At 40.9% G+C, this 25,443-nt stretch overlaps 2 protein-coding genes across 5 annotated transcripts in view; one reads left to right on the forward strand and one right to left on the reverse strand.

Moving 5' to 3' along the window:
- The window catches only part of LOC139416256 (protein arginine N-methyltransferase 8-B), a 36,897-nt gene extending 18,819 nt beyond the window's left edge, over positions 1-18,078 (forward strand). For all 3 annotated transcript variants that reach the window (XM_071164713.1, XM_071164722.1, XM_071164704.1), the window contains exons 5-10: positions 1,859-2,001; positions 2,300-2,387; positions 3,885-4,000; positions 11,514-11,664; positions 16,329-16,450; positions 17,978-18,078. In XM_071164713.1, coding sequence (XP_071020814.1) covers positions 1,859-2,001; positions 2,300-2,387; positions 3,885-4,000; positions 11,514-11,664; positions 16,329-16,450; positions 17,978-18,061 — 704 coding nt within the window. In that variant the 3' untranslated portion in view covers positions 18,062-18,078. The remainder of the gene's footprint in view (positions 1-1,858; positions 2,002-2,299; positions 2,388-3,884; positions 4,001-11,513; positions 11,665-16,328; positions 16,451-17,977) is intronic.
- Positions 18,079-23,331: 5,253 nt separating this feature from the next.
- Positions 23,332-25,443, reverse strand: part of LOC139407230 (calcium release activated channel regulator 2Aa) — a 29,331-nt gene continuing 27,219 nt past the window's right edge. For both annotated transcript variants that reach the window (XM_071150832.1, XM_071150823.1), the window contains one exon: positions 23,332-24,906. In XM_071150832.1, the coding sequence (XP_071006933.1) occupies positions 24,819-24,906 (88 nt within the window). In that variant the 3' untranslated portion in view covers positions 23,332-24,818. The remainder of the gene's footprint in view (positions 24,907-25,443) is intronic.

Below are 25,443 nucleotides of genomic sequence, written 5' to 3' on the forward strand. Positions count from 1 at the left end.
GCCTCCCACTCTACTTCTATTCTGGTTAGAGCCAGTTTGCACTGTTCTGTGAAGGAAGTAGTACACAGCGTTGTACGAGATATTCCGTTTCTTGGCAATTTTTCACATGGAATAGCCTTCATTTCTCAGAACAAGAATAGACTGACGAGTTTCAGAAGAAAGGCCTTTGTTTCTGGCCATTTTGAGCGTGTAATCAAACCCAAAAATGCTGATGCTCCAGATATTCAACTAGTCTAAAGAAGGCCAGTTTTATTGCTTCTTTAATCAGTACAACCGTTTTCAGCTGTGCTAACATAATTGTGAAAGGGTTTTCTAATGATCAATTAGCCTTTTAAAATTATAAACTTGGATTAGCTAACACAACGTGCCATTGGAACACAGGAGTGATGGTTGCTGATAATTGGCCTCTGTACACCTATGTAGATATTCCATTAAAAAATCTGCCGTTTCCAGCTATAATAGTCATTTACAACATGTCTACACTGTATTTCCGATCAATTTGATGTTATTTTAAGGGACCAAAAAATTGTTTTTTCTTTCAAAAGCAAAGACATTTCAAAGTGACCCCAAACTTTTGAACGGTAGTGTACTTAATGAGTATATACTGCATACTATATACTATTAGTTAATTTTTGTATACTGTAAACGAACGGTAGGTATCCTTTCAGTTGAGAGTACTAGCGCATGTCTACTGGAAGTTGATGCTGTTGCTATGCAACTTTATGCTAGCTTGTTAGCGTAAGAAATTACTAGCTAGATATCTTACGACTTCATTAGCAATGTCCATTGATAATGCACCACGACTATACCACTTAGCTAAGCTAAGAATGACGTGATTAATCAAATCAATAAATGTTTTCCTCCATCTGTATTTGATATTTCATTATTTGTGTCCGTTCCTATGTTTAACCCTAAATGGCTCATCGGCACGAGATGCACTGTATGTGGCTCGAGACAGACATACCACACACAACTATGTAATAGTTAATATACTGGCAAGTTTGATGTATTAGTATCCACCTAACATTAGGGAGCTATACATACATACAAGCATCTGCTGTAATGATATGCTACGCAGTTTAAGGCTAGTAGTGTAGCTAACAAATAATCAGCCAACATAACATGTAACATAATATATTTGAAAAGCAATTACTTTTTTATTTAATTGCTCAACACTTTCTTAACATTTGTAATAATTAGTTAAAGCAATTAATATTTACATTTTGTATTTACATTTGAAAATTTACATCTGCAAATGTTGCGAAGCCATGTCCATTTTCTTGAAGAATTGCATTATGGGCCCTGAAAGCACAGCAATAGTGTCCACTGCTTGTATATTTCGAAATTTGGCGAATTTAGTATGACATCCGGGAACTTTTGGCATGCTAACTATATCCATACTATGACCAATAGTACTCAATACATTTTTATAAGAACAGTCTAACTTTACACGCATAAAAACTGTGGATGGAAACGTGCTTAATGATTAGAATCTTTCTGTATGAATGTATCTTCCCAGCTAGCAAATCATTTTCTGAGAACCGTGTTTCTTACAGCTTGGGTAGAACATGTGGTTCTTTGCTTATTTTGCATATAACCTTCCCACAACTTTCTGGATTAAAATAAAATAGTAATTGGTAATGTTCTAGGAATGTTCTCCAACTGGTTTGACATTGAGAATGGTCTCAAATTGTTCACAACACTTTAAGAAAGTAAGTTGAGATCCCGACTGAGTTAGAAGCAGAGCCTAAGTGATTGTGTTCTGTGCTGTGGTGTTGACCTCCTATGTACAGTACTCTTCACATAGACCTAATATGATTGGCTCCATGGTAATGGTGTGTTATGGTATGTCTTGCAGTTATCACTATCTTCAGGGGCAAGGTGGAGGAGGTGGAGCTGCCAGTGGAGAAGGTTGACATCATCATCTCAGAGTGGATGGGCTACTGTCTCTTCTACGAGTCCATGCTCAATACCGTCATATTTGCAAGGGACAAGTGGCTGGTAGGCATGTTTGTGTGTGAGTGTGTGTGTGTGTGTGTGTGTGTGTGTGTGTGTGTGTGTGTGTGTGTGTGTGTGTGTGTGTGTGTGTGTGTGTGTGTACATATGTGTGCGTGCACATGCATTAACCAGACATGCTAGCAGAACGAACAACGCTCAAACCTCACAGACTTAACCAGGGATGAAAACCATAACCTGGCTCGATGTTTGGTTCTTCTCACATGCAGCACAGCTGATAAATGACATGTCTTGTGTGCAGGATTGATTGCAGGGTGTTTTTTCCTCCCCATATTTTACACAGAAACCCGGCGGTCTGATGTTTCCCGACCGTGCTGCACTGTATGTGGTGGCCATCGAGGACAGGCAGTACAAGGACTTCAAAATCCACTGTGAGTGTGTTTGTGTGTGTGTATGTTTAGTTGGCCCTGGGCCCTCACATAAGTCCTGCTGCCCGTAACTCGCTCTCTATTCCCAGGGTGGATCTTACCTGGCTTATGTTTCTGCTTCGCTAATAGACCGTGAATGTAGAACAACCATAGCAGCACATGCAAAAAAAAGACACACACACACACACACAGACACACATACACACACACACATTAGTGTTGGTGCATTTGAACTTTTCAAAGGCATAAGTGGTGATTGATCTGATATTACAGGTCAACAAACCTCTCCATCTCTATGCTAGCCCACACTAAAGCTCTCCTGGAGGATTTGGTGGAATTGTTCGTCTTCATTTCAGCACAGAGACCAGAGACAAGAGCCATGGCAGCAGAACAGAGGACAAGAAGCAGAAGCAATACACACACCCATCCCACATACACACCGCCACAACTAGGGAATTACACACCATGAGACAGAGCTCCTTAGGCTTACAGAAACCCAGGCCACATGACTGAGCACTGAAGAGAAGTCCAGCTAGTGCTGTTTCGCTCTCTGCGTGTGCAGAGGGATGTTTTAGGGAAAGGAAAGCTTTGAGAAGAGATAGAAGACGATTGGGGCACATTGTCCATGTTGGTCCCAGTCTGGTTCCAACAAACAGATGCTTATACTATAGATGCCTTTTGGGAAGGGATGGCATGCTGGATCACTTAGTGCTCTAAAATAATGTTCTGTCTTCATGAGAGAAGGGCTGTATTTATTAGGGTATACCATAGCAAAACATTTTGCAACAGAAAATGGAAATTAGCATTTCTTATCGGAGAAAATCAGATAGTGCCTTCCTGTTTCAGTCCATTTTCTTATGTTTAATGCTTAAGGAATATGACCTAGGACTAGACTATTTCAGTTTTAGGGCATGAGAATGCACATCAACAGCTGAGGTGCGACCTGCTCATTATTCCTTCCTCCTCCTATCATTAAACTTAAGTGGTTCCACTTTAATGGGACACAATAGAGATGCTTACACACACACACTATCCTATCTTAAAGATGCACTTCGGGATCTAAAATTATACAAACATTTGACAGTCCATCTTTAAGTACTGTGGCCATGCATAATCTATGATCAGTTAGCCTGAGGAGAAAATATATTAGGGAAGAGAAGGAGAATCTCTCTGTTTACTGCCATGCACTGCACTGCAGTGATGGTTAGCTGGAAAAGTGCAACAGAGTCTAAGGAAGCTGTCTACCCGACCCTATAGAAGGGCAATGAAATACTGTAAATCCGACCTAGTGAGGGATGAATACAACGCCTGTTTCTGAAATGGCCCTCAATTCCCTGTTTAGTCCACTACTTTTGACCAGAGTCCTTGGGCCCTGGTCAACTACATAGGGATTAGGGTGCCATATCGGATAGACACAATGTATTCCTCCCTCTCTAGGGAGGACTTATGTAATATCCCTTCTTCCACAAAGGTGTTCCATAATGAGCTGTGTTTCCACAGGGTGGGAGAATGTGTATGGCTTTGACATGACCTGCATCCGTAACGTGGCCATGAAGGAGCCCCTGGTGGACATAGTGGACCCCAAACATGTGGTCACCAACTCTTGCCTGATCAAGGTCAGATATGTCTTCACTTCACTTACCTGGATTTCTGCATAAATGAGTCCTAAGATTTGATCTGATCTTCATCTTAGTCACAACGATAGACAAACAAAGTGTGCTTAAACTAATAACACACAAACTATTGTATTTTTATTGTCTATGTTGAATACATTAATAACATTAATTAAACATTCACAGTGTAGGTTGGAAAAAATAGGTGAACCCTTGGATTGTCCACCCGGCATCCAGCGAACTGTCGTACAGTCCTGAACAGAACTACAGAGCTCACTCTGCTTCGACCCGGCATCCGGCGAACTGTCGTACAGTCCTGAACAGAACTACAGAGCTCACACTGCTTCCACTCGCTCTGGAAGATGTTACCTTGAAGATAGGCTATCCAGTGTAGTCGATGGTTCTCAGTTGTGATGAGAGTAGTAGAATACGTTGGTTTGAAGAGTAGTAGAATGGTCCCTCTTAAATTCTCTTTTCTAGATACTTTACTTAGGACAGCTAATCAGCCATACCAGTGATTGTTCGGGAGTTGACGTTATTGTCTCTACCTCGTGTTGAGATTTCAAACCATTTTGGACGTGATTTGCAGCTAAAACGTCTCTCTGGTCTGATATGTTCATTCTTAACCCACCGTTTTATGCAGTTCATTCAAAAGTGGCGGTTCGTGAGGCTCAAACGCTCTCTGACCTCACTCAAGGGGCGGTGACTACTCACTTGTACAAAGTTATAGAAACAATTTCCTCTTATAGTTTCTAAGATCACATCCCTCTCTTAAAAAAAACACTTTCATAATTTTTCATATTTCATACACAACGTAAAGGATGGAGACTTCGTACATATAGTGTATTTACTTTTCAAGTTACAGTATCTCCTTAATAACATTTTGAATGACATCACAAAACAACAACCGAAATGACATTATTATTCTTTTGGTCGCCTCTGACCATTCCCCGGCGGGAAACATCTGTGGATAAAAGGCACATTTCTGTGTGAATTTGGAGAGGGAGATAGCTTAAAAGTTCTAATCCTTGATTTACAACAGGGTGTGAACTGTCAACCCCCCACCCTCCCCACGAAGGAGAGGGGTCATCCACTGCAAAGCTGATCCGACCCATCTGGATCCTCACAGGACAGTCATGACACTGTCATAGACACTATTATATGCATATACATACAGTAACAGTCAAACGTTTGGACACATCTACAGTTGAAGTCGGAAGTTTACATACAGATTAGCCAAATACATTTAAACTCAGTTTTCACAATTCCTGATATTTAATCCACGTAAAAATTCCCTGTCACAGGTCAGTTAGGAACACCACTTTATTTTAAGAATGTGATATGTCAGAATAATAATAGAGACAATTATTTATTTCAGCTTTTATTTCTTTCATCACATTCCCAGTGGGCAAGAAGTTGACATACACTCAATTAGTATTTGGTAGCATTGCCTTTAAATTGTTTAATTTGGGTCAAACATTTCTATAGTCTTCCACAAGCTTCCCACAATAAGTCGGGTGAATTTTGGCCCATTACTCCTGACAGTGCTGGTGTAACTGAGTCAGGTTTGTAGGCAGCTCCTTGCTCGCACACACTTTTTCAGTTCTGCCTACAAAGTTTCTATAGGATTGAGATCAGGGCTTTGTGATGGCCACTCCAATTCCTTGACTTTGTTGTCCTTAAGCCATTTTGCCACATCTTTGGCAGTATGCTTGGGGTCATTGTCCATTTGAAAGACCCATTTGCGACCAAGCTTTAACTTCCTGACTGATGTCTTGAGATGTTGCTTCAATATATCCACATAATTTTACATCCTCATGATGCTATCTATATTGTGAAGTGCACCAGTCCCTCCTGCAGAAAAGTACCCCCACAACATGATGCTGCCACCCCCGTGCTTCACGGTTGGGATGGTGTTCTTCAGCTTGCAAGCGTCCCCATTTTTTCTCCAAACATAACGATGGTCATTATGGCCAAAAAGTTATATTTTCGTTTCGTCAGACCAGAGGACATTTCTCCAAAAAGTATGATCTTTGTCCCCATGTGCAGTTGCAAACCGTAGTCTGGCTTTTTTATGGCGGTTTTGGAGCAGTGGCTTCTTCCTTGCTGGTTTCAGGTTATGTCGATATAGGACTCATTTTACTGTGTATATAGATACTTTTGTACCTGTTTTCTCCAGCATCAAGGTCCTTTGCTGTTGTTCTGGGATTCATTTACACTTTTCACACCAAAGTACGTTCATCTCTAGGAGACAGAACGCGTCTCTTTCTTGAGAGGTATGATGGCTGCGTGGTCACATGGTGTTTATACTTGCGTGCTATTGTTTGTACAGATGAACGTGGTACCTTCAGGCGTTTAGAAATTGCTCCCAAGGATGAACCAGACTTGTGGAGGTCTACAATGTTTTTTTCTGAGGTCTTGGCTGATTTCTTTTTATTTTCCCATGATGTCAAGCAAAGAGGCACTGAGTTTGAAGGTAAGCCTTGAAATACATTCACAGTCACCTCCAATTGACTCAAATGATGTCAATTAGCCTATCAGAAGCTTCTATAGCCATGACATAATTTTCTGGAATTTTCCAAGCTGTTTAAAGGTAGAGTCAACTTAGTGTATGTAAACTTCTGACCCACTGGAGTTAAAGACACAGTGAATTATAAGTGAAATAATCTGTCTATTAACAATATTTGGAAAAATTACTTGTGTCATGCGCAAAGTAGATGTCCTAACTGACTTGCCAAAACTATAGTATGTTAACAAGAAATTTGGTTGAAAAACTAGTTTTAATAACTCCAACCTAAGTGTATGTAAACTTCCGAATTCAACTGTACTCATTCAAGGGTTTTTCTTTATTTTTAATATATTCTACATTGTATAATAATAGTGAAGACATCAAAACTATGAAATAACACATATACTCATGTAGTAAGCAAAAAAAGTGTTTAACTAATCCAAATATATTTTAGATATTAGATTCTTCAAAGTAGCCACCCTTTGCCTTGATGACAGCTTTGCACATTCTTGTCATTCTCTCAACCAGCTTCATGAGGAATGCTTTGCCAACAGTCTTGAAGGAGTTCCCACATATGCTGAGCACTTGTTGGCTGCTTTTCCTTCACTCTGCGGTCCAACTCATCTCAAACTATCTCAATTGGGTTGAGGTCGGGTGATTGTGGAGGCCAGGTCATCTGATGCAGCACTCCATCTCTCTCTTTCTTAGACAAATAGCCCTTACACAGCCTGGAGTTGTGTGTTGGGTCATTGTCCTGTTGAAAAACAAATGATAGAACAGATTTCCAACAGTCTAATGTCCATTGCTTGTATGTTTTGGCCCAAGCAAGTCTCTTCTTCTTATTGGTGTCCTAGTAGTGGTTTCTTTGCAGCAATTCAACCATGAAGGCCTGATTCACGTAGTCTCCTCTGAACAGTTGATGTTGAGCTGTGTCTATTACTTGAACTCTGTGAAGCATTTATTTGGGCTGCAATCTGAGGTGCAGTTAACTCTAATGAACTTATCCTCTGCAGCAGAGGTAACTCTGGGTCTTCATTTCCTGTGGGGTCCTCATGAGAGCCAGTTTCATCATAGCTCTTGATGGTTTTTGCGACTGCATTTGAAGAAACGTTCAAGTTTTTTAAATGTTCTGTATTGACTGACCTTCATGTCTTAAAGTAACATTTCTCTTTACTTATTTGAGCTGTTTTTTGTGACTGCACTTGAAGAAAGATTGACTGACCTTTATGTCTTAAAGTAATGATGCACTGTCGCTTATTTGAGCTGTTATTTTCATAATATGGACTTGGTCATTTACCAAATAGGGCTATCTTCTGCATACCAACCCTACATTGTCACAACACAACAGATTGGCTGAAACGCATTATGAAGGAAAGAAATTCCACAAATGAACTTTTAACAAGACACACCTGTTAATCTGTACATCTGCACATCTACCATTCCAGTGTTTAAATTGCTATATTGTAATTACTTCGCCACCATGACCTATTTATTGCCTTAACTCCCTAATCTTACCTCATTTACACTCACTGTATATAGACTTTTTGTTATATTTTGTTCTACTGTATTATTGACTATGTTTTGTTTATTCCATGTGTAACTCTGTGTTGTTGTATGTGTCGAATTGCTATGCTTTATCTTGGCCAGGTCGCAGTTGCAAATGAGAACTTCTTAACTAGCCTACCTGGTTAAATAAAGGTGATGAAAAAAATGAAATGCATTCCAGGTGACTACCTCATGAAGCAGGTTGAGAGAATGCCAGGAGTGTGCAAAGCTGTCATCAAGGCAAAGGGTAGCTACTTAAAGAATCTCAAATATAAAATCATTTGGCTTTGTTGAACAGTTTTTTGGTTACTACACGATTCCATATGTGTTTTTTCATAGTTTTGATGTCCTCACTATTATTCTACAATGTAGAAAATAGTAAAATTAGTAGGTGTGTTCAAACATTTGACTGGAATTGTATTTATATTCCGGACTGACATGGTTCGTTCTGATATTTTTGTATTTGTGTGTATTGTTAGATATTACTGCACTGTTGGAGCTAGAAACATAAACATTTCACTGCACCTGCGATAACATCTACAAAATTTGTGAACCCGACCAATAAAATGTGATTTGATTTGTATATGTGGGTAGGATTTGTTGAGGCCCCGCAGTGTTAAAGCCTACAGTTTAATCAGAAAGCACTGACTCAGCGTTGTCTCTGGGCTCATGCAGAGTGGGATTTACATAACCATCTACCCCTCAGAATAAATAAAAAAACATGACTTTAAAAACATAAACTCATTCAACATTAACCTATTAAAAAACATTCTGTATCAATGAGGTTTGCAGTAGGCTATAGGCTGAATACATTATAATTGCATATTGGCTACACTTGAATTGCCCTGCCAATGTTATTAACCTCACACCAATTTTAAAAGTATATTTCAATACGTGATGTACTGGTAATAGATCATTTGTTGTATTACTTCTTGTGAGGCATAAATGTAAATCATTAGCGTATTTTTTTATTTTAGTGGTGACTGATGGTGCCTATATGTGATGGTCAGTCTCAGCGGATGGAAAGTGGGAGGGAGATGGAGTGTGTGTGAGAGTGAGAAGCCCCTTAAATTGAAATTGAAAGAGAGCAGCTGATAGGCTGCCTCTCACCGTCCCTCAGCTCTTCCTCCCTCTGACTGACCACAAAAGGGACACCGTCTTCCATCTGATGGCGAAGTTCGAGGAACACGTTATTTCTGACTCACGCACAAATTCATGTTGTTACTCGTATGACCAGGGAACGTGAAATCCTCCTCGATATTGGAAAGACACATGTCGCTAATAACAACGCAAGTCTATCGATACACTTTGTAACGCGAGTGGATGGGGAGCGCGTTTTATATCTTATAAAAGTGTTGAATAAAGTGACAGTGTTGAATACAATCTTAAACATGAAGTCAATCATAAAAACAGCAGATATTGCTGACCTCGTTGACAGTCTCTCTCTAGTTATGGTTTTTAAAGTTTCGAAATCAAATCTCACACGTTAGAGTCGACTATCAACTTCGCTGTGGGCTCGTGGAAGCTGCAGACAAAGTGATTTGATCTCATTGGTCAGCCGTAGACTATTTGCACTTGATTTGCTCTCCGGGCCCGCCGGGTAGGCGGAGTTTGTACCTTCAGACATTAAATTGTTGAAAATGGGAACACTTCGAGTACCTGGCTCGCAAGGCAGCTGAATCAAGTACAAATACAATAACAAATGGTGCTTTTTGTTTGGTGATTGACTGACTAGGAAAGCCATGGAGATCGCGATCGAACGGTTGGTGATCACTGGGTTACAGTAAAGGGACAGTAAACAATCCACATACCAATCACAATTCAGAGTTGTATGACCTCAGCTGTAACTAGACCATATGTTACCGTAACGTGATCCTTCACATGCTGGCCATCCTTCACTACTAGGTACAGGGATTGTTCCATGCATGATGCTATGCAACTATTCCCATGTCTAGACCGCTAATTGTGTAGTTTGTCCGAGGTGCCCTTCTTATCTCGTTTATTGATTGGATTGTTCTGCCCTTTTCTCAGTTCAGATGTTACATAACTAAAATGTGTTTCTATTGTTCTAAAGCCATTCGACTGTAATAAGAGGAAGCAGGGAAATAATCTTTGAAACAGTCAGTGTTTTATATTCAAGATTTTGACACTGGTGCCTTATTTGTCCTTCGCGCCTGTAAAATGAAACCCCTTTGAAAATAACAACCCACTCACAAGCTGTTGCATGTCTTCTAAATGGATTACAGGATGAATCGTGTCATTAATCTTGTACACAGACAGTGTGCAAAAAGGAGTTTAGGCTGTTAAAAAGATGAAATGAGTGCCTCATGTTCAGAACTTTACCTTTACTGTGAGTGAGATAGAGAGAGCTGAATTTAATTGTTGTCCTGCACTATAAAAATATGACTTTCAGGAGTTTGTGGTGCATGACCAAAATAAACCGTTTTTACTCTTATGGAAGCTGGGATTTGTTAGGGAAAAATAGCAGGGGAGCGACTTTGTATTGCGCACTTTTGTTGTTTGTTTTTTTACTGCTGATCGCGCAATACATAAAAGTTATTTTTCCACTGCAACTATGTGGGTCTCACCAGAACAGAGAGCTGTGTTCCACTACCATATGCTCTCCTCTCTCTCCTCTCACTGCAGAATCACGAGGCATCAGATACCCTGTTAAAATGTGGGATATGAACCAGGGGAGGTCTATAAAGGAGCAGGACACCAGTACAACAGTACCCTGACAATAGTTACTGCCTTGGTTCTCCAGCCAAATGACCCCATCTTCTCCTCGTTCTCCCCCCTATAGTGGGGTTTCCTTGGCTGGTCCCTCTGGGGGGAGGGGGTACTGGGGTTTGGTTTCAGCTGCGTGAACCTTGAACCCAAAGGGAGAGGTTGGAGCAGAGTAGCAGAAAGCAGAGGCTTCAACCTTGACAGAGAGAATAAGGGACTCGGGATAATACAGGACACAGTGCTCAGAGGCACCGCCACATAGATCATATGACACGCATATAAGACCTGCACCTGGACACACTCACACCTCTCATCTCCTTACAATACTTACTGTAAGACTTGACCAGCCTCCCATGGCACACTGCTTAATGGCCACCCACAGAGGAAGAGTTAGGCCTACCGATGTAGAATCTTAATTTGACCTGTATTTTCGCAGCAAAACAAATCCTGCAGCAACATAATTTTGCTTGATCAGTGGTTAGGCTATTAGCTGGTCCAAATGAGGGTACATGAAAAGTGGAAGACTGTTTATATAACTGTGATTAGTACGGGTTTTCAGTGAATTTATGTAAGTCACAAAATTCTCAGCAACAAAAGAGTGATAAAAATATAATCCTACATCTGTACATGTACATGTACAGAACCCCAATCACTATGGATTCTGTATGTGATAAGCATTAACAATGCTAGATGTAGATGTAACAGAGCAGTGTGGTTATTCTCTCTCTTCAACAGGAGGTGGATATCTACACAGTGAAGACTGAGGACTTGTCCTTCACTTCAGCCTTCTGCCTTCAGATCCAGAGGAACGACTACATCCATGCCCTGGTCACCTACTTCAACATTGAGTTCACCAAGTGTCACAAGAAAACTGGCTTCTCCACCGGTATGTCCTCAACTCTCTTTCTCTTCTCAGTCTTGTTCTCTCTCTCTCTCTCTCTCTGATTTTTCACACAGGCTTCTATAATATATTATGAACTGGGTGCTTTGATCCCTGAACGCTGATTGGTTGAAAGCCGTGGTATATCAGACCGTATACCATGGGTATGACAAAACATTTTTTTTAATGCTCTAATTACGTTGGTAACCAGTTTATAATAGCAATAAGGCACCTCAGGGGTTTGTGGTATATGGCCAATATACCACGGCTAAGGGCTGTATCCAGGCACTCCGCGTTGCGTCGTACATAAGAACAGCCCTTAGCCGTGGTATATTGGCCATATACCACAACCCTTCAGGCCTTATTGCTTAAGTATACTACGGTATAAATACTATAGTATTTACTGTACTGCTTTTGCTGATTTTACTGTAGTATTCATTGTAGTGGTTTTGCGGACGAGAGTCAGCAAAAACACTACAGCGAATACTGTAGTTTTACCGTAGTATACTGTATTTTTTACAGTTAACTATAGTAGAAATACTATAGTAAAAGAACTGTAGTAAATACTATAGTAATTAATATAGTGTTGTTGTGGATTATAGTATACTGTAGTATTTACTGTAGAGTTTTTGTTTAATTATCTTTGACATAGAAGTGGAGTCTTTCTCCTTGAGGAAATGTACTGGAGAAATACTAAAATACAAATTGTTCACAACTTGTAGGTAGGTAATTCTGGGGTCTGAATGGATAGTTCAGCACTCCACTATTTTCTATAACCTGTATGGAACACAATATGATCTATACTTGGCATGTATGTTTCTCACTTATGGGTGGCACAAACTGAGATATGGGGAAGGGCAAAGGGCAGGGTACTGTATATGCAAATTAAATACTGAAGTATTTACAATAGTTAAACTGTAGTGTTTTTGCAGACTGTTGTGTTTTTGCGGACATTACTGTAGTATTTACAGTAATGTATTTACAGTGTTTTTACAGTAATATTTACAGTGTTTTTTGTGTGAATAATGCTGTAGTTTTTACTATGGTATTCTACAACATTCTATAGTAAATACTATACATGATCAAGGGATACTACAGTGTGTAGTGCATTATTCTACAGTATACAATAGAATTCTATAGTAAGTACTGTAGTATTTTTTTCATGTGGGAGGCCAAGCTCCCTGTGTGTAACAGTGATAACGCCAAGTAAAACTGAAATGATAACTTAAAAACACACAATATAAATATTCATTAACAAACTCATCCTCCCTGTGGGTTCCATCCCATATATACTAGGCGGTGCCAGAGGAAAGCCCCAAAAATGGTCAAAGACTCCAGTCGCCCAAGTCATAGACTATTCTCTCTGCTACCGCATGGCACGCGAGAGAGGAACCAGGCTATGAGGGGTGGCCAGTCCTCTTCTGGCTGTGCCGGGTGGAGATTATAACAGAACATGGCCAAGATGTTCAAATGTTCATAAATGACCAGCATGGTCAAATTATAATAGGTCTGGGACAGGTAGCACGTCCGGTGAACAGGTCAGGATTCCATAGCCGCAGGCAGAACAGTTGAAACTGGAGCAGCAGCACGGCCAGGTGGACTGGGGACAGCAAGGAGTCTGCTGACTGCTGAACAAGGAGTCATAAGACTGCTGAACAATTAATCAAATGGCCACCCGGACTATTACATTGACCCCCCCTTTGTTTTTTACACTACTGATACTCGCTGTTTATTATCTATGCATAGTTACTTCACCCCTACCTACATGTACAAATTACCTCGACTAACCTGTACCATTGACTTGGTACCCTGTGTATATAACCTCGTTATTGTTATTTTGTTGTGTTACTTTTTTATATTTTTTTACTTTAGTACCAGAGCGCCAACTCTTTCTTGAACTGCACTGTTGGTTAAGGGCTTGTAAGTAAGCATTTCACGGTATTCGGCGCACGTGACAAATAAAGTTTGATTTGTTTTGATTCATTAGCACTCTTTGTACTGTAGTACTAGCATCTCTCCAGTTCACTGTGTCGTTATCAGACCAGCTCCTGACAGACCCAGGGTTTCATCCTTTTAATTGGCAGCAGCAGCAGCAGATTACAGGCTAGGAGAGTCCTGTTGCTCCCTGCCCACCATCCTCCCATCCTCCCTGTGGGTTCCATCCCGATCTGTATTCACAGACAAAGACCCTCCTTTAATGAGCTCTTTGATGAGTCAGAAAGGCCTGGAGTACAACAGCAAACACTGATACCACTGGAAATTAGAAGACCTTTGAGTCCCCAGTTGATTTGCATGATCCAGAGAAGTTGTGTTATGAGCTGAGTTCATTCGGCAAGAATCGTGTTTGGATTTGTCAGTGAGCGACCTCTAGTGGTGGTATGACGTAATCGCTCCTATGTGATTATATGCATAATGTCTACAGTAGTTCGCCTTCATCAGAGTTTGTGATGCAAATAGGAGACTTTAAACTGTGATTTTCTGTGGCTTGCATTATGCAGAGGCAGTGGCTAGATGACCATGTGTTGTCACTCTTAAAAGTGGACAATGTCTTACTTTTGACCTCCAATCATATACAGCTCTTCCAGCTCTTCTTATATTGATTTGAGCCTGTCCATCAAACCAAATCCCCTGAGCCAATGCTAAACCCGGCTAGCCTCACTCAACCTCTGATACACATCTAAATGCGCACATGGAGGCCTAAGTCCTCTATGGCCATTGATTTCCTATATTCTCCTGTAGGACAGGTATTTCTAGTTTCAAGTTTATTCGCCACGTGCACAGGATACAGCAGGTGTAAAACAGTACAGTAAAATTCTTACTTGAGAGATCTTTCCCAACATTGCAGTGATTATATAGATAATAGAGCAACACAAGAAGTACAATATATTGAAGAAACACGAGAATGCAAATATATACAGGTATCTTATTCAATGTACAGGGGTACTGGAGTGGTTGAGGTGGGTTTATACTGTACATAAAACGTGACTGGTAGTAGGATATACTATACATGTAAACATGGATGAAAAGTGACTGGTAGTAGGAATATACTGTATAAATACTTATGGTAATACACTAATGGTAATATATACAGCACATGGAAAAAGAGCACACAGAGATACTCGGACATATGCTGTATGCTGCTGGAAAATATCACCCATTGAACCATCATAACAAACACAGCCTTATCTATTCCGTTCAGGTTCCCACTGAGTACAGCTTTCATAATCTGTGTGTTTATGCAGCATGATCAGCAACTCAATTTATCCATGAGCCCTCAAACGGCATGCCTTTAAAGTCTGGGGTACAAAGTTATCCCAGGACAGCCGGCTGAAATTCGATTAAAGTTGTATTGACCTTTGAGCCTTGGCCAAGCGGTAGTTTAACAGCGCAGGCACAGGTGGGCGTACGTTGTTTTGGGCGGGGGTATTGGCTATCAGCAGTATGCAGCTGGAGTGAAGCTGAGACACACAAATACAAACACACGCATGCGCGCATATCGTTTATAGACCCATACAAACACACATGTACAGTCAGGTTCAAAATGATTGGCACCGTTGATAAAGTTGAGCAAAATAATATTACAAATACTTAGCTATATTTTAGGCTCCAACATTTTTTATTATTATATTATTTTAGAATACAATTGATCAGAGAAAAAGATTTTGTTTAACAAGTCATATTTTATTTTCTCAAAAAGATAGGGGTCAAAATGATTGGCACCCCTGTTTTCAATGCATTCCAATACCTCACCTTGCGAGGATAACCGCACTGAGGCATTTTCTAAAATGTTTTATGAGGAGAACACATTGGGAGGGATCTTAGATCATTCCTCCATACAGATCCTCGATATCCTTCATCTGCTCTTATGGACTTCCCTCTTCAATTCAAACATCAGGTTTTCAATGGGGTTCAAGTCCGGAAACTGAGATGGCAATAGTAAAATGTTGATTTTGGGGTCAATTAACCATTTCTTTGTGGATTTTGATGTGTGCTTGGGGTCATTGTCTTGCTGGAAGATCCACATGAGCATATACACACAAGCACACATACTGTACACATGCACAAACACACACACACTTCAACTAGCAGAATGCATGTGGGCGAGGTAGTGGGAGAATGGAGATTGACAAGGACAAACGTCAGTAGGGAGGGTCAAGTCAATCAATTCCTCTTATCTGTCTATTATATCAATGTCATTTGATACCCTGATTTGAACCAGAATTTTAGCATGACCGATCCTCAGTGCTGTATCTACGCTTGTAAATAGCATGATGATCATATAGTGAATCACGTATATTCACAGTCAGAACCATGGGTAACATTTTTTCAGAACCAAGAGATTAAAAAAACGAAAAGAAAAAAACGTTGTCTAATGTTACAAAAGTTGTGTCTTCGTGACTAATAAGTGCATCAGAGGTCCAATGTCAAAGGTGAAAAGTTAAATTTATGTTAGTTTTTGTTGGGGGGCAAAACTTTGGCTAATGATTGTTTTGGTTTTAAGGGTCAGGGGTCATGTCCACTCTAAGAGCCAAATGAACTCTGCGCACTTCACTTGAGTTTCTGAACAAATCTCCCATTGACAATAATGCATTATTTATGTGAAAATATGAATTAAACATTCAGATCTGAAGTTCAGATTTGGCCCTAACTGCAAGCCTGTCTTCCTACAGCCCCTGATGCTCCGTTCACACACTGGAAACAGACAGTCTTCTACCTGGAGGACTACCTGACCGTAAAGAGGGGCGAGGAGATCATTGGCAGTATTAACATGAAGCCCAACGAGAAGAACATAGTGAGTGTTCTGGAATCTATGACCAGTAAAAAGTCATTCAATTTGAGACACTTGTAGGGGCGGTTTCCAGTCTTGGACTAAAAAACAAGGTTCAATGGAGAATCTGCATTGAAAATGCTTTGTAGTGCAGGAATAGTTTTAATAGTGTTCGGTAAACTGCCCCATCTAAGGACCAGAGTCCTGGGGCCTCATTTATCAACCGTGCATACATTTCATACTAAATTCTGGCATATATGAGCATTACATCCCCGCCTAGAAATTGCCCTCTATTTACCTTTTATGGTAGCAGAAACGTCATAATTTACTGTATGATTTGGAAATGTTGGAACTGGGCCATGACCGTTTCGAAAAGAAACACAACGGCAAATTTTATGACATTTCTGTAAAGGTGTGAATAGAACGTTTTAATATTTTGCAGTGACTTTGTCAAACGAAAAATGCATGCTCCCAATAGCAAGTGCCAAACACTGGCCGCACATTCTGCAAGATTGATTGTCTATTCGAACGATTGTAAAGTAAATGCTACAGCCCACACTTCTATGCAAAATAAAAATTGTTCTTCAATAACTTGTTGATCAATAGATGATTGTATTTCTCCTGCCATGGTATAGGCTTTGAGATGAAATAGGCTATGATTTCACGCTCCTATCACACACCAATACTGTAGCCTACCCATACTGTCAAATAGTTTAAATAGGGTACCAGTCTATTTACTTTCAAGCATGCTTGGCTGTTGAATGAGTGAAGGATGAATGGCAGCCTAATATGTGTTGTGTAGCGAGAATAAACAGGTCATGTCAGAAAAGGAGATGTCCTGCAATGTGATTATGATTTAGTCCTATTTAATAAAATATGAAGAAACATAAGGCTACCTACATGCTGCTGTGTGATCTCCTTACCAACGGCAAATGCATCATTACGTTTGAATGTTCTTATTAGCCTACCAGTGTGCGTAAAACACAATTCCCCCCAATACAGTTGTCCAACCATTAGAAGTTATGTGTACGCATGGTCTGAGCTGTACGTGGAGATGCACACTTTTCCCATCAAGTTCAAAATGTATAAATACTAACCTTTGCGGGAAGACTGGCGCATGCAAGGTCGAGTTTATTTCGTGCACACGCACCTTTGATAAATGAGGCCCCTGGCCCCTACCTACTGTATGATAACTACAGACACAGGTAGAGGTCATACATACATTTGTACTTGTCTAACAAAATAAAGTCATAAGGTCAAATCAAGTCATTTCAGGCAGGCGAGGCATTTAAACCAACATTATATGGCTAGAAAGAAACCCAATTCCACTACTACCTCTCCACAATAGACTGCTTGTTTGACTTCAATCATCATCTTTTTGATAGAGGTCAAAGGAGAGAGAGCACTAATCACTCCCAGACCAAACAGCAGATGAGGATAGCAACAGCGTCAGTGCCCCACTCCTGATTGAACACTCACTTAGATTTCGCTCTCTTTTATTCCCCTGGTGAATTACCTCTCTCTCTCTCTCTCTCTCTCTCTCACACACAGCGTGACTTGGACTTCACCTTTGAGCTGGATTTCAAAGGACAGATATGCGAGGCAGCCATCTCCCACGACTACAAGATGCGCTAGCTAGGTGTCCAATAGGGAGAAGCCGGCGCGCTATGCCGCGCCTGCAGCCCCACAAATACACAGAGGGAAAGAAGAGGCACTCCTCTCGACAACAGACAATAATGAGGATGGGATGGAGGGAGGAGAGGGAGTGCATTGGAGGGATCAGAGAGGGTGGGATGGAGGGAGGAGAGAAGTTCGGATAGAGGTTGGAGATGAAGGGATGAGAGAGGGTGGGATGCAGGAATCAGAGAGGAGATAGAGAGAATAGATGAAGGGATGTGAGAGGATGGATGGAGAGAAATGGAGGGATAGGCTAGATCAGAGGAGGCAGGTTATGATGAGAGGAGCTCATCAGTACAGGGATGACACTCCAAGCAATATCAACATGCTTACATTGACACCTCTAACTGGCACATTACTGTTAGGCCAAATGTTCAGAGGACAACTTTGAATGTAACACCTTATGAATGCAAGAATGTTCTAGTCATTATGAATGTTATTGATTGATCTATACTGCATGTGAGAGGTGGCAACCAATGTTATCTTCTACAGCAAGTTTGGAGCCCATATGATCAATTACTGTATTTTTCAGGAACTTCACATTTATATTGCATATAATGATAATATATATATATCCTACAGTCAGTAGTTATGATTTTTCTTCAAATAGGCTTTTTAAATGACCCAATTTTGCATGTTTTTTAATCATCTTCATATCTGGTAAAAGTACAGTAATTGAATATATCAGAAATTCAGTACTGCATACTGTATTGTGTAAGGATGTGAATATATATATACACTGCTCAAAAAAGGGAACACTAAAATAACACATCCTAGATCTGAATGAATGAAATATTCTTATTAAATACTTTTTTCTTTACATAGTTGAATGTGCTGACAATATCACACAAACATTTTCAATGGAAATCAAATTTATCAACCCATGGAGGTCTGGATTTGGAGTCACACTCAAAATTAAAGTGGAAAACCACACTACAGGCTGATCCAACTTTGATGTAATGTCCTTAAAACAAGTCAAAATGAGGCTCAGCAGTGTGTGTGGCCTCCACGTGCCTGTATGACCTCCCTACAACGCCTGGGCATGCTCCTGATGAGGTGGCGGATGGTCTCCTGAGGGATCTCCTCCCAGACCTGGACTAAAGCATCCGCCAACTCCTGGACAGTCTGTGGTGCAACGTGGCGTTGTTGGATGGAGCGAGACATGATGTCCCAGATGTGCTCAATTGGATTCAGGTCTGGGGAACGGGCCAGTCCATAGCATCAATGCCTTCCTCTTGCAGGAACTGCTGACACACTCCAGCCACATGAGGTCTAGCATTGTCTTGCATTAGGAGGAACCCATGGCCAACTGCTCCAGCATATGGTCTCACAAGGGGTCTGCGGATCTCATCTCGGTACCTAATGGCAGTCAGGCTACATCTGGCGAGCACATGGAGGGCTGTGCGGCCCCCCAAAGAAATGCCACCCCACACCATGACTGACCCACCGCCAAACCGGTCATGCTGGAGGATGCTGCAGGCAGCAGAACGTTCTCCACGGCGTCTCCAGATTCTGTCACGTACTCAGTGTGAACCTGCTTTCATCTGTGAAGAGCACAAGGCGCCAGTGGCGAATTTGCCAATCTTGGTGTTCTCTGAAAAATGCCAAACGTCCTGCATGGTGTTGGGCTGTATAAGCACAACCCTCACCTGTGGACGTCGGGCCCTCATACCACCCTCATGGAGTGTGTTTCTGACCGTTTGAGCAGACACATGCACATTTGTGGCCTGCTGGAGGTCATTTTGCAGGGCTCTGGCAGTGCTCCTCCTGCTCCTCCTTGCACAAAGGCGGAGGTATCGGTCCTGCTGCTGGGTTGTTGCCCTCCTACGGCCTCCTCCACGTCTCCTGATGTACTGGCCTGTCTCCTGGTAGCGCCTCCATGCTCTGGACATTACGCTGACAGACACAGCAAACCTTCTTGCCACAGCTCGCATTGATGTGCCATCCTGGATGAGCTGCACTACCTGAGCCACTTGTGTGGGTTGTAGACTCCGTCTCATGCTACCACTAGAGTGAAAGCACCGCCAGCATTCAAAAGTGAACAAAACATCAGCCAGGAAGCATAGGAACTGAGAAGTGGTCTGTGGTCACCACCTGCAGAACCACTCCATTATTGAGGGTGTCTTGCTAATTGCCTATAATTTCCACCCGTTGTCAATTCCATTCGCACAACAGCATGTGAAATGTATTGTCAATCAGTGTTGCTTCCTAAGTGGACAGTTTGATTTCACAGAAGTGTGATTGACTTGGAGTTGCATTGTGTTGTTTAAGTGTTCCCTTTATTTTTTTGAGCAGTGTATATAAAATGTGTATTTGCAGTGGTACTGTAGCTTTTCAGGTGGGTGCAAAATAACAGTATGAGAGCTCACATTTGCACAGCTTGCACTCCAAAGTGGTGGTCTGTGGTTTCTGTTAGAGCTGTGATGTCAACATTGTAATCAGTATAGACCGGGGCCCTTGTCTAGATGCCTGCAAAAGCTCCTGGCTACAAAGCCTACATCTCTATAGTGCTGTATTTATCATACTATACACAGTGGGGCAAAAACGTATTTAGTCAGCCACCAATTGTGCAAGTTCTCCCACTTAAAAAGATGAGAGGCCTGTAATTTTCATCATAGGTACACTTCAACTATGACAAACAAAATGAGGAAAAAAAATCCAGAAAATCACATTGTAGGGTTTTTAATGAATTTATTTGCAAATGATGGTGGAAAATAAGTATTTGGTCAATAACAAAAGTTTATCTCAATACTTTGTTATATACCCTTTGTTGGCAAAGACAGAGGTCAAATGTTTTCTGTAAGTCTTCACAAGGTTTTCACACACTGTTGCTGGTATTGTGGCCCATTCCTCCATGCAGATCTCCTCTATATCAGTGATGTTTTGGGGATGTTGCTGGGCAACACGGACTTTCAACTCCCTCCAAAGATTTTCTATGGGGTTGAGATCTAGAGACTGGCTAGGCCACTCCAGGACCTTGAAATGCTTCTTACGAAGCCACTCCTTCGTTGCCCGGACGGTGTGTTTGGGATCATTGTCATGCTGAAAGACCCAGCCACGTTTCATCTTCAATGCCCTTGCTGATGGTAGGCTTTGTTACTTTGGTCCCAGCTCCCTGCAGGTCATTCACTAGGTCCCCCCGTGTGGTTCTGGGATTTTTGCTCACCGTTCTTGTGATCATTTTGACCCCACGGGGTGAGATCTTGCGTGGAGTCCCAGATCGAGGGAGATTATCAGTGATCTTGTATGTCTTCCCTTTCCTAATAATTGGTCCCACAGTTGATTTCTTCAAACCAAGCTGTCTTCCCAGCCTGGTGCAGGTCTACAATTTTGTTTCTGGTGTCCTTTGAAAGCTCTTTGGTCTTGGCCATAGTGGAGTTTGGAGTGTGACTGTTCGTGGTCGTGGACAGGTGTCTTTTATACTGATAACAAGTTCAAACAGGTGCCATTAATACAGAGGACAGAGGAGCCTCTTAAAGAAGAAGTTACAGGTCTGTGAGAGCCAGAAATCTTGCTTGTTTGTAGGTGACCAAATACTTATTTTCCACCATCATTTGCAAATAAATTCATTAAAAATCCTACAAATGTGATTTTCTGGATTATTTTCCTCATTTTGTCTGTCATAGTTGAAGTGTACCTATGATGAACATTATAGGCCTCTCATCTTTTTAAGTGGGAGAACTTGCACAATTGGTGGCTGACTAAATACTTTTTTGCCCCACTGTAATTAGGTAATCACAATTTTCAACAATAACCATGATCTCTTAAATTCTGTAAAATGGTTGATATGGAGACACTGAAGCCACACCAGGGGAAGATCTTAATTCCATAATTCTCATGTCTTCTTGCCTCGCCTCCTCAAAACCCATTGGATGAGAAAGCCAGAGGTCCCGTCCCTCTGACCAGCTCCACTGGGTTTTGAGATGCAGACGAGGAGAGAGGACGCGAGGATTATGCAATTGAGATCGCTCCCAGCATTCAGTGGGTGGGGCCTCACATCGTTACCATTATTTCCTCTGGCTCCACTGATCTCGGCTCTGCGACTGGCCTGTCCTCAGAGCCTCGCAGATCTCATCAGTTAGTCCCGTCCTTAGAATAGTAGCAAAGTGTTCATTCTGGCCTCTCTGCTCGGCACGTCAGTTGACAGCAGCTCCTTCCCTTGACCTGTGCTCTTACTAAGGTCGTCTCCAAGGCAACAACTGGAGGTGTCCTCCAGTCCAACTGTAGTACTGTTACACCAGAGGTGTCAAACTCTTTCCACAGAGGGCCGAGTGTCTGCAGGTTTTTGGTTTTTCCGTTCAATTAAGACCTAGACAACCAGGTGAGGGGAGTTCTCTACTAACTAGTGACCTTAATTCATCCCTCAAATAGAAAAGGTGGAGCGAAAACCGGCAGACGTCCGTGGAATGAGTTTGACACGTGCGTTTACACCATTCTTCCTTTACGCAGACAAGATCCTCACTCCCAGTCCCCTCGCTCTCCCATGCCTTTCTGTGAAGCTCATCAGCACAGCACTTATGACTGTTCAGAAGATATAGGACATGCCATGTTTGAATAGACCAGTGGCCAGTAATGAGTCACATTTGATGGATGTACAATCTGTTCAGTAAAGTGTCCGACTATGTTCAGTTTCATGTTGAGCGCTTACTTGTGAGAGCATAGATTTGTATAGTATTCTATTGTAGACGCTGTGCTATACACACAGTAGATGAATAATAAACTAAACCTGTAGATTAACAAGTTGATACTGGATCAAAAGCAAAAGTAGTTAGTCTTTCTAACTTCAATAGAATCCATTTAATCATTTTCAGTAGCATGCACTGTTGTCTTTGGAATTAAGTCAGTGATTTAAGCTAACTTTAAGGTTTGGCCTTTAGCAGATCTAACACGACTAGTGTTATTCCAGTTTACCCCTCATGGCATTCAGTTGGTTATTTACACCAAGTACTAAAACAACATGGTTGCCCATTTCATGTCAGCTACTGAAATTGTGCTGTGTGTGTTAATTTGGTATGACAATTCTGAGTTGAAAAATAGTTCTATTCAAGCTTTGTATTGTATTGTTAAATTTTACCTCCCGTCATGTAACAGTTAAATAAAAGTTATCGCTCAAGATCAACATTGTCCACTAGGTGGCATCTGAAATTCAAGTTTCACAATTGCATCCACTTTCCTACTTCAAGGAAGTGGTGTTTTAATTTGTTAGATTATTTCATTTAAAAGATCACTGAAATATACAATATCTGTTTATTATTCAGAGAAACCATACAACATTTTTTCTATTTACATTTTCACATACATTATTGTGCAAGAACACAGGCCCAGTAGCGTGGCGCAAATGCAACTGAATTGGTTCATTTAGAGTAGTCATGGCGCTATGGCACACTGTCAAATACATAAGGAATACTCTATACCGGAGGGCTCCAAATTACAATCTCAGTATCCTTCAACATCACAGAACATACATACAGTACAGTACGTATCTAAAGATACCTCCAGTCTCTCATACGCATCTATCGGTACTTTACAGGTACAGTGAAGGCATACATTGCAATGTGTTAGATTTCAAATGGAACATTTGTTCAAGGATACTTGGCACAATATACATTCTTATAGAATTATTAGAAGAACTGTTTTAGTGCACCCACAAACAAATACTTCTAAGAGAAGGCAAATCTCTTGGCAAAACTAAGCAAACTACAGTACAACAGAACTCATTCATAGAAATAACACTGTGCCAATTACATAAAAAAGCAAAATAGTGGTGACGGTTTATATGCAAACGCTTTGAGAGAGGTATAGTATGTCAGAGCTTTACTACCTTCCACTGTCAATGCAAAGTGTAAAACAAACATTTGTGTAAAAGGAGAAGCTGCCAATTAGACTTTCTAGACACGTACAGATGTAGGATCTTCACTTGATCACTGCTGTTGCTGAGAATTTCTGTGCCCCAGAATTGACAGATTCACTAAAAACTCACATTATATTAACAGTATTGCACTTTTCATGTAGCCTAATCATGTAGCCTAATCTAGCAACATTACGTCGGCAGAAAAGTTAATGGACTAAACGTTCAAATCCTGTTGCTGCAGGATTATTGTGCTGCGACAATACTGGTCAAATAGGATCCCACATCTGTAGTTGACTACTGGTAAATCGTCCCGACATTACATATACAACACAGTAAACCTTATTACATTTGAGGGATAGGCTAATCTATTCATCAAATTGATCTGAGATGATCTGACAAATGTTATAACCCTTCTCTACTATTGGAAAATGTTAAATTGGTCCTGAACGAAATTCAGATTTCACGAAACCTAACCCAACTATTAACAAGGTTTACTTTTATTTTTTCAGTACATTTGTCAGACAGTGTAAACTGTACTGAATTAAATATAAAAGTAGTATAGTTACTGGTTTTGACTTAGCTAGTTGAAAATACATTTTCATTAAAAATAAGTTGTCATTAGGAAAATCTATATTTTATTATTGTAGTGCAAGACTCTTTTTAAAAATGTCATTATCCATGTATGGCAGTGTCAGCACCTACCCTGGCCCTTTCATCGTGTGAAATGCTAAGACATGTTTATTTTTTATTTTTTTACCCCCTCAAAGACGTGTTTTTTTTTTAAAACCACAGATTCAAGAAACAGGTGTTCACCATCACCTTGTGTGTTGAGAAGATAGAAGCTAGCTAGTAGCCTTCTTGTTGCTAGCAGCAGGACCTCTTCTTATGTGAAGAGCCGTTTACCAGTTGGACCGTCTTCTCTTTCTCTCTGTCCTCCTGCTCTTTCAGAATTCTATGGGACACAGAAGAGATTTTACTCAAACATTAGCCAAAGTCACATACTGTAGGTTAATTGTTTATTACTGAGTGTGAGAACCCAACATAAATTACAGTGCAATAGACTTGACTAAAGAAATGTCACAACATTAGATTCCGATACTATTATTGAAGTTGGGAGCATTAACTGCTAGGATAAAGTTGTTTATTATGTGTGTATTTAGGAATGATACGGATTGGTCATTGTTTGCCTTTCTTTCCCTGTACTTGTTAATATCAACACAGAGTTTTTTGTACCTCCAGACACACCAACACATTTGGCCTAAAGTGAGTGTCAGATTTCACTGCAAACCACATAAAGCCTAGCTTGGATGAAGCCCAAGCAGAGACAGTTATTACATTTTTGGCCTGACAGTGTTTTAAGCTTGCTTTCCCTTCGTATAGCCTTGCTAATGGCCAACATTGAAATGACAAACAGTCGTGTTAAGACGTGGAAGTGGTAAGACGTATGTCCTGTTAAAACGCTGGGCAGAATCCCACACAGCGCTCAACT

This window comes from Oncorhynchus clarkii, chromosome 1, assembly GCF_045791955.1.
Source record: "Oncorhynchus clarkii lewisi isolate Uvic-CL-2024 chromosome 1, UVic_Ocla_1.0, whole genome shotgun sequence".
Taxonomy (NCBI): domain Eukaryota; kingdom Metazoa; phylum Chordata; class Actinopteri; order Salmoniformes; family Salmonidae; genus Oncorhynchus; species Oncorhynchus clarkii.